The sequence below is a fragment of the Mesocricetus auratus genome, unplaced genomic scaffold, assembly GCF_017639785.1.
Source record: "Mesocricetus auratus isolate SY011 unplaced genomic scaffold, BCM_Maur_2.0 Super-Scaffold_100025, whole genome shotgun sequence".
NCBI classification, from domain to species: Eukaryota; Metazoa; Chordata; class Mammalia; order Rodentia; family Cricetidae; genus Mesocricetus; species Mesocricetus auratus.
Genome location: NW_024429206.1, coordinates 20468969 through 20481114, shown reverse-complemented (window position 1 = coordinate 20481114; position 12146 = coordinate 20468969). Strand labels below are relative to the sequence as shown.

The window sequence follows — 12146 nt, the reverse complement described above, 5'->3', positions numbered from 1 at the left end:
CTAGCCTCAGTGTGGTCTCTCCAAGCCAGCTCCATCGAGTTAGAGAGAGACGCTACTTCATTCTGCACACTCATTTCAAGGAAGACAGAAAAGGAGCCAAGTCTCCACAGTATCGGTATTGCCAATCCTAACTCAAAAGGGCAGGTTAAGTAATAAGTCATTAGAAAATAAATGTGTGAGCCAAGTGAGGCGCTACGTGCCTTGCATCCAGCGCTCGCTCGAGGTGAAAGGCTCAGCAGTCAGGGTAGTCCTCAGCTACCTAGAAAATTCAACACCAGCCTGGGATACATGGGAACATAGATTTAAAAAAGAAAACGGGTGGGGGGGGGAAGGAAAAAAAAGAGATGAGAGTTAGTGTTACATTTAAGTAGTCGTGTCAATCACGTTATTCAAAACCACAGTTTTTTTTTTCACCTGTAGGATTTGAGAATTCTAATCCTTATTTTCTTTCTATCTAAGGAAATATCTTGGGACTGGAGAGATGGCTCAGCAGTTAAAAAAAGAGAACTGAGTGCTTTTCCAGAGGACCAGGGTTCAATTCCCAGGACCAACCTGGGAGTTCACAACCATCTGTTAACTGTAGAGAGTTGTGAGACGCAATGTAAGTGCAGAAAACACTCTGCCAGAGCAACACGTGTTCTTAACCACTGGGCCATAGCTGCAGCCCCACTCTGTCTTTTAAAAATAATCTTTTTCATCTATGTATTTTCCTCATTCTGTGTTAAGTGTGGTCAGAGAAAAACATGCGGGACTAAGTTCTCTCCTCCTACCATGTAGGTTCCTGGGCTAGAAGTCTAGTGGCCAGCCTTGATGGCAGCTGCCTTTACTCACTGGGCGCAAAGCGGACCCAGCTTTCAATACATTCTGATCTATTTCCTTGTCCAAAAACCAGTTTCAGATCCCACCGTCATTCCATGTTTAGCCAACAGAGGGCACTTCAAGCTTTCCATACCAAAGCCAAACCATGAGGTCATTTATACACTATGTAGCAACACAACAGTGGCTTTGCTGTGACAATGAACGAGCATACGATCTTTAATAGCAACCCTGAAAAGGATGAGACTCATTTATTTTTCTAACAAGATAGGGCCAGGCATGGTAGCAAACTCCTGAGACCTAGCACTTTGGAGGCAGAGGTAAAGGGATGAAAAGGCCAAAGGCATCCTTGACTACAAAGAGTGGAGGCCAGGATGGGCTACCTGAGACCATCTCAGACAACCAAAAATAAAAATATATTAAATATAAGTCTTATATAAGTCTCCCCCCACCTCTCTCTCCACACACACACACACACACACACACACACACCACTCAAAATCACAAATGACTTGGTTATGATTTAACTGTAAGGAGAAAAAGAAGTAAAAATGAGTCCTAAAGGAGTAAAACCTGCCTCTTTCACCCAACCCCACACAAGACAGTGTTCCCTATGCAAAGACACACAGTCCCGGAGGCTACAGGGAACAGGGACGGTTTAGCAGGAGAAACAACTCTCCCGTAGAACATCCCGGACAGGTCAGGCTTTTTAGTTCTTTACAAATACCGAGTTTTGAAGCTAGACTTCGTGACATGTGTGTAATCCCAGCACTCAGGAAACTGAGGCAAGAGGATTTTTTTTTATTTCAAGCTTGCTTTACATGTAGGTCCCAGCTCCCTCTCCCCCTTCCCCCTCCCCTAGGCCCCCACTCCATTCCCCAGAGAGGGTGAGACCATCTGTGGGGGATCCCCAGAGTCTGCCATTTCGTCCAGGGCAGGGTCCAGGTCCTTCCCGAAGAGATCAGGCTGACAGAGCATCCCTCACTGTGGGATGGGCACCCAAAGTCCATCTGTATGCCTGGGACAAGCACCAATCCACTGCCCAAGGCCCCACAGATTGTCCAGGCCTCCTTGTTGACATCCACATTAAGGAGGTCTGCATCTGTCCCATGATGGTCTCCCAGTCATCAGATGAGGGTCCAAGAGCTCCCCCTTCTTCAGGTCAGCTATTTCTGTGGGTTTCACCAGCCCAGCCCAGTCTTGACCCCTTTCCTCATCACTCTTCCCTCTTTGTCACTGGGTTCCAGGAGTTCAGTTCAGTGTTTAGTTGTGGGTGTCTGCCTCTGCTTCCATCAGTCACTGGATGAAGGTTCTAGGATGGCATATAAGGAACTCTTTATCAGGGAGGGGCATTTAATGTAGTCTCTCCACTATTGCTTAGTTTGCCAGTTGGTGTCATCTTTGTAGATCTCTGGAAATCTCACTAGTGCCAAGTCTCTTCCCAAACCTATAATGACTCCCTCTATTATGGTACCTCTCATCTTGTTCTCCTCTATTCTTCCCCCGACTTAATCTTCTTGCTCCCCCATATCCTCCTCTCCTCCCACCATGCTCCCAGTCTGCTCAGGAGATCTTGGCTCACTCCCCTTATCTGGGGTACCATGCATATCTTTCTTAGGGTCCTACTCTCTGACTGTAGGCTGGTACAAACCCTGAGCCATGTCTAAAACCCATATATGAGTAAGTACAAACCATGTTTGTCTTTTTGTGACTGGGTTACCTCACTCAGGATGGTTTCTTCTAGTGCCATCCATTTGCCAGCAAATTTCAAGATTCCATTGTTTTTTTTTTTTCCGCTGAGTAGTACTCCATTGTACATTTTCTCCATCCACTCTTCAGTTGAGGGGCATCTAGGTTGCTTCCAGGTTCTGGCTATTACAAATAATGCTGCCATGAACATAGTGGAACAGACATCCATGTTTGTATGGATGTTCATTTTTTGGGTACAGAGGCAAGAGAATTTTAAGTTTCAGATTAGCCTGGGCTACATAGTTGAATTCTAGACCAGCCTGGGCTACCCAGTGAATCCTGTTTCAAAAAAAAAGACAAATATTGCTCTTGTAGAGACCCAGAGTTGGATTCCCATTATGTGTATTGGGGGCCCATAACCAGTGGTAATCTAGCTTTAAGAAATCTGAATCCCTCTTCTGGCCTTCACGGGCACTGAACACACACACACACACACACACACACACACACACACACAGAATTATAAATTTAAATCCCTAGGGCCTGGGGACATGGTCAGAGGTTAGGAATGGTTGATGCTCTTCCAGAGGACCCAGGTTCAATTCCAGCATTTACATGGTGGCTCACAACTTTCTGGAACATCAGTCCAAGAAGTTCCAACACCCTCTTCTAGTCATTATGGGCACCGGACATACAAGTGGTGTATAGATGCTCATGCAGGCAAAAATTAAAATTCAAAAGTAAATAAATCAATGAACCTTTAAAAACAAACAAACAAACAAACAAAAAAGCCTGATTGTAGAGAGAAGCCTTTTCCTTGCCAGCTGCTTTGGTTTTTCCCCACCAGTCGCCTGGGCTCTGCCCCGTTGTAGTCCCCAAATGAACACACAGGACACTGTATTAATTATGAAGCTGTTGGCTGTTTGCTTGTTTCTTACTGGCTATCTTTGACTTAAGTATTTAACCCATCTAAGTATTTCTCTTACCGGACGGACATCTTACTTCTCTGGTGGGCTACGTGATGACTCCCTGTGTTTCTCCTACCCAGAGTCCTCCTGGACTCCTAGTCCCACCTATTTTGCTTCCCTATTGGCCAACAGTGCTTTATTGACATATATACAGGATTTCCCCATCACCTGATTTTGAAGCAAGAGGAATGTCTTCCCTAACCCATCACCTACCAGCCCATTTTGGTAGCTAATATTATAAGCTTTGTGACTAGTTGAAATAAGGGTTTACATATGCTTTTCTTGATTTCCACCACTATCCTAATGCCTTAAAAACAGTAATCTACCCAAAGTTCTTAGCACACAATCATGTCTGTGAAATCACTAAGTCTAGGGTGGCATTCAAAAAGTTCCCACAAGTACTCATGATTCGTAAAGAAAAAGGTCTTGTGTCACTAGAAGGTAGTAAGTGATAATTACCACCCGGGCTCTGGATCCAGGCTGCCTGCATTTGTGCTCCACCCCCAAGATTTACTCATTGGACAAGGCTGGGAAAGATACTTTATTTCCCTGAACGTATTCATTATCTAGACAAATGTGGGTCTCAGCACAGCCCCCACCCCCTGGGATATCTATCATTCAGGCTCCAGTTCCAGGCAAAGTGGTTTGCACTGGGCCTTGACCTTGAAGGAGCTCTGGGTAATCCTCCTCAGAATGCTGGCTAAGGGATTACTGTGTTTTCCCCCGTTTCCTTTCTTTCTTTTTAAAAAACAAGTTTTAGATTTTGTGTCTATGAGTGTTTTGCCTATATATTTGTATTTGTATATACAGCATGCATGCTGTGCCAAAGGAAGCCAAGGGGGAGCTCTTGGACCCCAGACCGACAGCTGGGAGGCCAGCATGGGGCTGATCCAGACCCCTGAGCTGAGAGTCAGTGAGGAGGCCTGGGCAACCTATAGGGCCCTGGGCAGTAGATCAGTGTTTACCCCTGGCATACAAACAAACTTCATGTGTCCAAAACACAAAGAGGGATGCTCTCTCAATCTGGACTCTTGGGGGAGTGCCTGGACCCTGCCCTGAGCGAAATGACAGACTCTGGATATCTCCTATGTGGAAGGAAGTGGGGATGGGGTGGGAGGCTGGGGGGATGGTGGGGAGTGCGGGAGGAGGGGAGGGAGAGGGAACTGGGATTGATATGTGAAGCAAGCTATTTAAAATTAAGGTAGTAAAAAAAAAAATCTTGTTCCATGCCTGGCACTGGAAACATAATCGATGTTATTATTATTATCTCCATTATTCTGTGTTCCACAATAACTGCTTCTTTTGAAACAGTCAGTTCTTTGACCTTAAACACAGCATGCCAGGATCAACACAGAACAGGATTCATTAAAGACTGGCAACAGGTCTTTGAAATAAGTTACAGAAATCTTCACCAGGAAAGTGAAGTGTCCTTTAATCACAGCACTGGAGGCAGAGGCAGGCTGATCTCTGTGAGTTCAATGCCAGCGTGATCTATACAGCAAGTTCCAGGGCAATCAGAACTACAAAGAGACCCCATCTCAAAACAAACAAAACTTCATTAAGAAATGATCATGCTGCCAGGCGTTGGTGGCACACGCCTTTAATCCCAGCACTTGGGAGGCAGAGGCAGGCGGATCTCTGTGAGTTCGAGACCAGCCTGGTCTACAGAGCGAGTTCCAGGACAGGCTCCAAAACATTACTGAGAAACCCTGTCTCGAAAAAAACCAAAAAAAGAAAGAAAGAAAGAAAGAAAGAAAGAAAGAAAGAAAGAAAGAAAGAAAGAAAGAAAGAAATGATCATGCCAAGGGCTGGGGAGATAGAAGGCTTATGAGGTGAAGTGCTTGCTATGCAAGCCTGAGGATATGGGTTCAGATCCCCAACACCCATGTAAAAGTCAGGCATGATAGAGGTGCAAGCCTCTATAACTCCAGAGATGGTACAGACAGGTGGATGCTGGCCAGCTAGTCTAGCAGCCTAGCCAAAAACAAGCTCCAGCTTCAGCCAGAGACCTTGTCTCAAAATCTATGGCGAAGGGTAAGAGAAGGACACCTGACATCAACCTCAGGCCGCACATACATGCATGACCAAGCATGTGTGCACAAAGCCACATCTGCCCCAAGTGCAAACACGCATACACACACAAAGGGGGAGGGAGAGAGATGGTACAGAGAGGACCTACAGCACAGCCCACAGGAAGCCGGCTTAGCGCCATCTGAGGTCTGTGCCTCTGAGGGACAGTACTGAAGACACAACCACTCGAATGCTTCACATTTAAGCTTTTATTCTGAAAAATAAAATACAAAAGTCATTAGGTTGTAAATGTATACAGTAATTTCCCAACATCTCTGAAACAATACAATGAATTATTTAAATAATTAAGGTATTTACTATTATCCACATCAATACATTTAAACAGGCACTGGTGTTGTACAAAACACTGGAACATGTACAGACAACCTATTCTGAATGAGACTGCCAATTTTGTTAACAAATGCCATCTTTAAAGTCTCCTGCTCCTGAAATTGAGCCTGGAATCTGGTAAGAAAAGACACAGACAAGAGGAGCTGTAACAGAGTTGTGCCCTTGCTGGGTTCCTAATCTTGAGGGTTGTGCATGTCAGGGGCTCAAGAGCCATCACTCAGGGAGGCTGGCTGTGTGACACCTCTCTAAGGGACGAGGCTGGCAGGTGGTTGGGACACCCCACTTCTCCCAGCAGAAGACAGCAGTTCCAGAGATCTCCCTTCTGTAGAAAAGGCAGCCGTCGTCCTGTCCCTAGGGCAAACACAGCATGTGGTCACAGGCACAGGTCAAAGCTTCCCAGTTTGCACCAGGGAGTGGGTGGGCTCCTGCAGTTCAAGGGCAGGAGGGCGGATAGGCAGAGCACAGTGCCTCTGAGGGACTTGATGTTTCCAGTACCTGCAAATAACTTCAAGGTACAAAGCAAGAGAATACAAGGGCTACCACAGACCCTTTCTAATGATGGCAACAGTCACTGCGCCTGAGGCTACCACTAATGTCCAATGCCACCACAGTGACTTTTCATTATGTGACATGACCTTCACAGATGAACAGGAACTCTGGGATCACTCTAACTAGTCAGCGCATAGGTCCTGGGCCTCTCGGGTCTGTTAGTTCCTCACAATGTTAAAGCCCCTTCCAAACACCATCTCTACACTTACTCTATGCCAGACTCTGAGGAGGTCACGTCAGTTAGATCTTACCATGGATCTCTGCTTAGCATACTCTTCATTTCACAGATAAGGAAACAGACACAGAATTAAGCTGCTTGGTGCCAGGGCCAATGCCAACCCAGGCTGCCTGAGGCCAGAGCTGTGCTCTCTATCCGGGCACACAGCTGTCTCTGCCAGCCCAAGTGGAGAATCCCACCCAGCAGCACCCAGCAGGCCTCACCTCGATGTGGGAAATCCCAGGCTCAGCTACTCCACTTGCTCAGCCTGTGGAAGGAACCCATAGATACGTTAAAATCCTTGCAGTCAGCCGGTGAGCAGAAGAGGTGACTGCTCTCATCAACACACCAGGCATGGCTCAGAGGGCTGTGATGGCTAACATACATTCAAGGTTTAAACTAGTGTGCACATACAGGCTGCATCCCAGTTGCCCACTTCCCTTTCCCGCCAAGACATTGAAGATTCTTCTTAAAACTGACTGATCTTGTCAAATTTGCTGTTTCAGCAAAATAGTAGTAGGTCATTAGACTAACTGCTATTTCTGCTTTTGTAATCAAGCTTGCTTTGCTAAAAAAGATGACAAGGATAATTGCAAGACATATATGTTAAAGCAAGACCCTGGACAGGACAGAATACATACACATGGACAGAACACATACAATCTTATGGTTTTGCCCTTATGAGCCCCGGGCTGATATGGCTGGGGCTGCATCCTGGAAGCGCTCTCAGGTGCAGTCCTGGCCCCATGTTGGAGGTCAGCACCTAAATAAAAACCCTCTTCTTATTAAAATATATTTATGGTCAGGGTGAATGGCCCTTTGAGCAACCCCAGATCCCTAACAGGGTCTGCTCAGAGTTTTACATAAACTCAGCCTGTAACTGTTCTAAAGAAAGAAGTTGGACCGGCCTTTCCCACACTCCAGGGACAGACTAAATCCTTGGCATCTCCTGAGTAATAGGGATGCCTTTGTTCCTCATGAGCCCCATGAGTCACATCTGAGTCTATGTTAGGACACGAGATGACAGGGTGGGCTCATTATCAAAGATCAACCCTGTGGCCGGATGTTTGAACCTTTGAGTCAGCCTGGCCTCAAGTCAAATGCTGGGAGCCACAGTCCAGGAGCACACGAACAATCAGAAAGAATGTGAGTTCTTATTCCACAGGGACAGGACACAGTTTTCCCCGGGGCAGAACAGGCTGGCTGAACTCACAGCAGTCCTCCTGCCTCTGCCACTGGTCTCTGGGATTACAAGCATGTGCTGCTATGCCCAGAAAGTGTCAATTTCTTTCTTCTTTTTTTGTTGCAGGGTTTCATGCAACCCCAGAGGACCCTGAACACTCTGTGTAGCTGAAGATCACCTGGGACTTGATCCTTCAGCCTACAGTTCACAAGAATTGAGACTACAAGCATGCGCCCACACTTGGACCCATTTCTTCCTTAAGCCATAACCTTTCCTTCAAGTTTTTATTTATTTAATGTGTATGGGTATTTTGCTTACACGTATGTCTATGCATCATGTGAATCCCTGGTACCTGAAGAAATAGAAGAGGGCATCAGATGCCCAGGACCTGGAGTTACAGGTGGTTGGGAGCCACCATGTAGGTGGCTTGGAATTGAACTTGGTCCTCTGGAAGAGCAGCCATTATACATACTTATTTAGTTTTGTGTAGACAGGTGTTTGTGTGGTGTTCTGTGGGGGAGTCCACAGCACAGGTATGGAAGTCAGAGGAAAGCCTTCAGGAGTCAGTTCATCCACTTTATGGTGGTTCTAGAAACCAAACACAGGTTGTCAGGCTCGACGGCGATGCCTTTACCCACTGAGCTATTTCACCAACTCTACCGTTGTTTATTGTCTTTGTTTAAGATAGAGTCTGGCTCTGCAGCCCAGGCTGGCCTTGAACTTATTATCCTCCTGCTTCTATCTTCCCAGTGCTGGGAAAACAGATATGGTCACTATATCTAGCTATGGCAAGTTTTAATAAGTAAATATTCTCAACTCAGGTGTGTAATTTATCATCCTCCCCCCAAGACAGGGTTTCTCCACTATCCCTGGCTGTCTTAGAACTCACTCTGTAGACCAGGATGGCCTCAAACTCAGAGTTCTGCCTGCCTCTGCCTCCTGAGTGCTGGAATTAAAGATGTGTGCTACCAATGCCCCACAATATATCATTCTTTAAAATCATGGTCATGTCTTTCTGGCTGAAGAAATCTTCCCCTCTAAGCGACTGGGACATTCTCTTGTATGCTTCCACCCACTGCCTTCTCCATCTGGAGATGATTGAGTGGGTGTTGAAGCATAGGATCTCCTTCAGTTTCGGTCTCAAATCCCCTTTCTGGGTTTCTTCAACTTTATTCTGACTCCTGCTTTCTGGTTCCCGTTTCCAAGATTCCAAGACTGTGAGTAACAGTCCCTTTGGGAATTCATCCAGGGCTCTGGGATGTCATGCACACTTTGGGCCTGGCCCTGTGCTCCCCTCTATGTAAGTGTCAGGTCTTTTAGGATGATCGAGTTCCTTGAGAAGAACTTTCCTTTTCCTCCAACTCCTGAGGATGTATCCTAATTTCTCATTCATAACAGATCCCTGGCAAACAACTGTTGAATACACGAAAAAGTTTAATATATGCTGCTAAGAATATGCCTTGAATGTACTGTGAGGCTCTCTAGTGTCAGGCATCCTTATGGAGCACTGGTAACAAAGAATGGTAAGGTAGGGTGCTTCATCCCTGGTGGGTGATAAGGTCACTGAGCTCCAGAGGACAGCCTGCTTACTCCAGGCTTGCTGCATGAGACGCAGCTCACACAGACACATAAGGCAGTATTTCCTTTGCAATCATAACTGAAATTTAGAAACTGAGGTCAGCACCCTAGAGATAGTATGCCTCGGCCCATGCCGAACATCAAGGCTAATGCAGATAGGCAGTGATGTCTACTACTCCCAGCAGCTACACAGGTGACAAGGGATGATGGGACACTCTGTGCTACCTCAGGCACACCCACCATAACATTTTCTTTTTTTCTCCAACTCGGGACATAACAGAACACAAGTGAATTGAAACGTTACGATTGTAATTGCAGATTGGTTTTTTTTTTTGTTTTGTTTTGTTTTTGAGATGGGATCCTACGATGTAGGCCTGGCTGTTCTGGAACTTACTATGTAGACCAGGCTGGCCTCAAACTCACAGAGATTTGCCTGCTTCTGTCTCCCAAGTGGGACTAAAGGTGTGTATTACAATGCCTGGCTCAAGGATTGGTTTATTTGTTTATTTGTTAGAGTCTGAATAGCCTTGGCTGTCCTAGAATTTACTCTGTAGACCAGGATGGTCTCAAACTCACAGAGATCCACCTGCTCCTGCCTCCCAAGACAGATAAAATGCATGTGTCACCCTGCCCAGTAGTTTCATTTTTAAAGTCATAAGGGTTACAAGCTTTGAACTCTCACCATTTGCTGACAGCCAACTGCTGTGTGCACTATACATTACAGGTCTTTTAGTCTCCAATGTGAGAACAGTTAAAACATCACAGATGTGAATACCATAAAAATATCAAAAGTGGCAGCATATTCTTAATGCAAAGCAGATGTTCAGGAGGCTGAGCAGACTCATGTGTGAAATACTGTGTGGCTGTGTGTGCAGTCACATACACGTTATCAATGCAGCACCTCCCTAGCTGTGGAAGGCCCTCAGCTCTCTCAACTCACAACCATTCGCTGCCACCAGCACAGGTCATGTCTTTTCCTATTTCCCTTACTTATTTGTTTCTTTGTTGAAAAGGGCTGGCCTGGAACTGCAATGTGTAGCCCAGGCTGCCTTGGACTTGTGGTGATCCTTTCATCTCAACTGATGGCTACAAACCAGCCCACCTGGCTTTATTTTCTTGTTTTCATTTTTAAAATTTCCCTGTCTTTCCAAAAGCTTACTTTATGGAAGACGCAGCTCTCACGTAAAGGAAGAGGAAAGGGGAGAGGTGCGCATACGGTACCTGGGGTTTTTCTTTCAGAAAGTCGGGTAGCTGAAATTCTCCTTTATAGACCTGGAAAACAGAGCAGGAGTGAGTTTCAGGAAACAGGAGCCTCCTGGTGCACATCTGCAGCCCCTGGGTTGCTGCTTCACTCCCGGGGAGTTTGGAATGAGAGAGGAACCTGCCATTTCAGGGCAGCGAGAGAGACAGCGAGTGAGTCCCTCCTCCTGCAGCAACTGCCCCAGAGCTCCTGAGCTGGCTGGCTAAGAGAGGGCAGGGTGGTGGGGGAGGCAATCAAAATAAAAATGCCCGAGCATCTGAAGTGTCACTCCTAGTCACCGGGAGAAAGCGAGTCCTGGGTGACCTCCCTCAGAATTCACCTGAGTTAGATGCAAGCTTTTCCTGACTGCCCATCAATTTGCAGTTACAACCCTGGATTTGAGTCGACATCAGTTTCCTCAGTTTACCCAAGAATCCTATTAACCTATGTTAGATGATCCTTAAAGTGACGCCTATTTAAAGCTCATAGATCTTTTCTTCTGAGACAAGGTCATCCCAGACTGACCTTAAATGCATTATTTAACCAAGAATTACCTTGAACTTCTAATCCTCCTGTTTCCACTGTCCCATTGCTGGGATTACAGGCCTGCATCATTATGCTTGGTTTATACAGTCCAAGGGATGGAATCTAGGACTTTTGGCGTGCTAGGTAAGAAAACTTAGCCCCATGGACATATGTTTGAATACTTGGTTCTCCCAGTTGGTAGAACTGTTTCAGAAGGGGTAGAAGGTGTGGCCTTGTTGGAGGAGGTCTGTCACTGGGGGCAGCCTTTAAGATTTCAAAACTCACACCATTCCCAGTGTGTTCTCTCTCTCCCTCTCTCTCTGCTGTTTGTGGATTGGAAAATGAACTCTCAGCTGCTGCTCCTGTGTCAACAGGCCTGCTGCTTGCTGCCATACAGACTTTCATGAAACCTTAAGACCAATTAATTACTTTCTTTTCTGTATTGCTTTGTTAATTGTGTTTTGTTACAGCAACTGAAACGTAACTAATATTGTGTATATGTATACACATATACACACACACACAAATTCTTGCTAAAGAAGCAGCTATAATTAGGACAAGGGATACACTATAACAAACCCTCACTTCCAGATACAGTGTGACAAAAGCAGTTCTGAGGAACAACACACTCAGAATGGACAAGTAAACCAGGTACAGGGTTGCACATCTATAATCCAAGCAGTTGGAAGGTGGAGGCAGGAGAATCTCAAGTTTACGGCTAGCCACAGCTACACAGTGAGTTCAAGACCAGCACAGGCTACTTGAACCCTGGTCTCCAAAAATCTCCAGTCAGGATGTGATGGTATATGTTTTTATTCCCAGCATTTGTGAAGCAGAGGCAGGTGGCTCCCTGAGTTTAAGGTCAGCCTGGTCCATATAACAAGATACAGGCTGGCCAGAGATATATTGTGACGCTCTGTCTAATAAAGGATGTGGTTCATTGGCAGAGTAATTTCCTAG

General features: G+C 45.9%; 1 protein-coding gene across 5 annotated transcripts in view; it reads right to left on the bottom strand.

Moving 5' to 3' along the window:
* Positions 1-5737: 5737 nt before the first annotated feature.
* Positions 5738-12146, bottom strand: part of Tpst1 (tyrosylprotein sulfotransferase 1) — a 63443-nt gene continuing 57034 nt past the window's right edge. For 2 of the 5 annotated variants that reach the window (XM_040731307.1, XM_040731306.1), the window contains exons 4-6: positions 10643-10693; positions 6885-6928; positions 5738-6245 (exon numbers count right to left, since the gene is read on the bottom strand). In XM_040731307.1, coding sequence (XP_040587241.1) covers positions 6911-6928; positions 10643-10693 — 69 coding nt within the window. In that variant the 3' untranslated portion in view covers positions 5738-6245; positions 6885-6910. The other 3 variants (XM_040731308.1, XM_040731309.1, XM_040731310.1) reach the window with 3 other exon arrangements.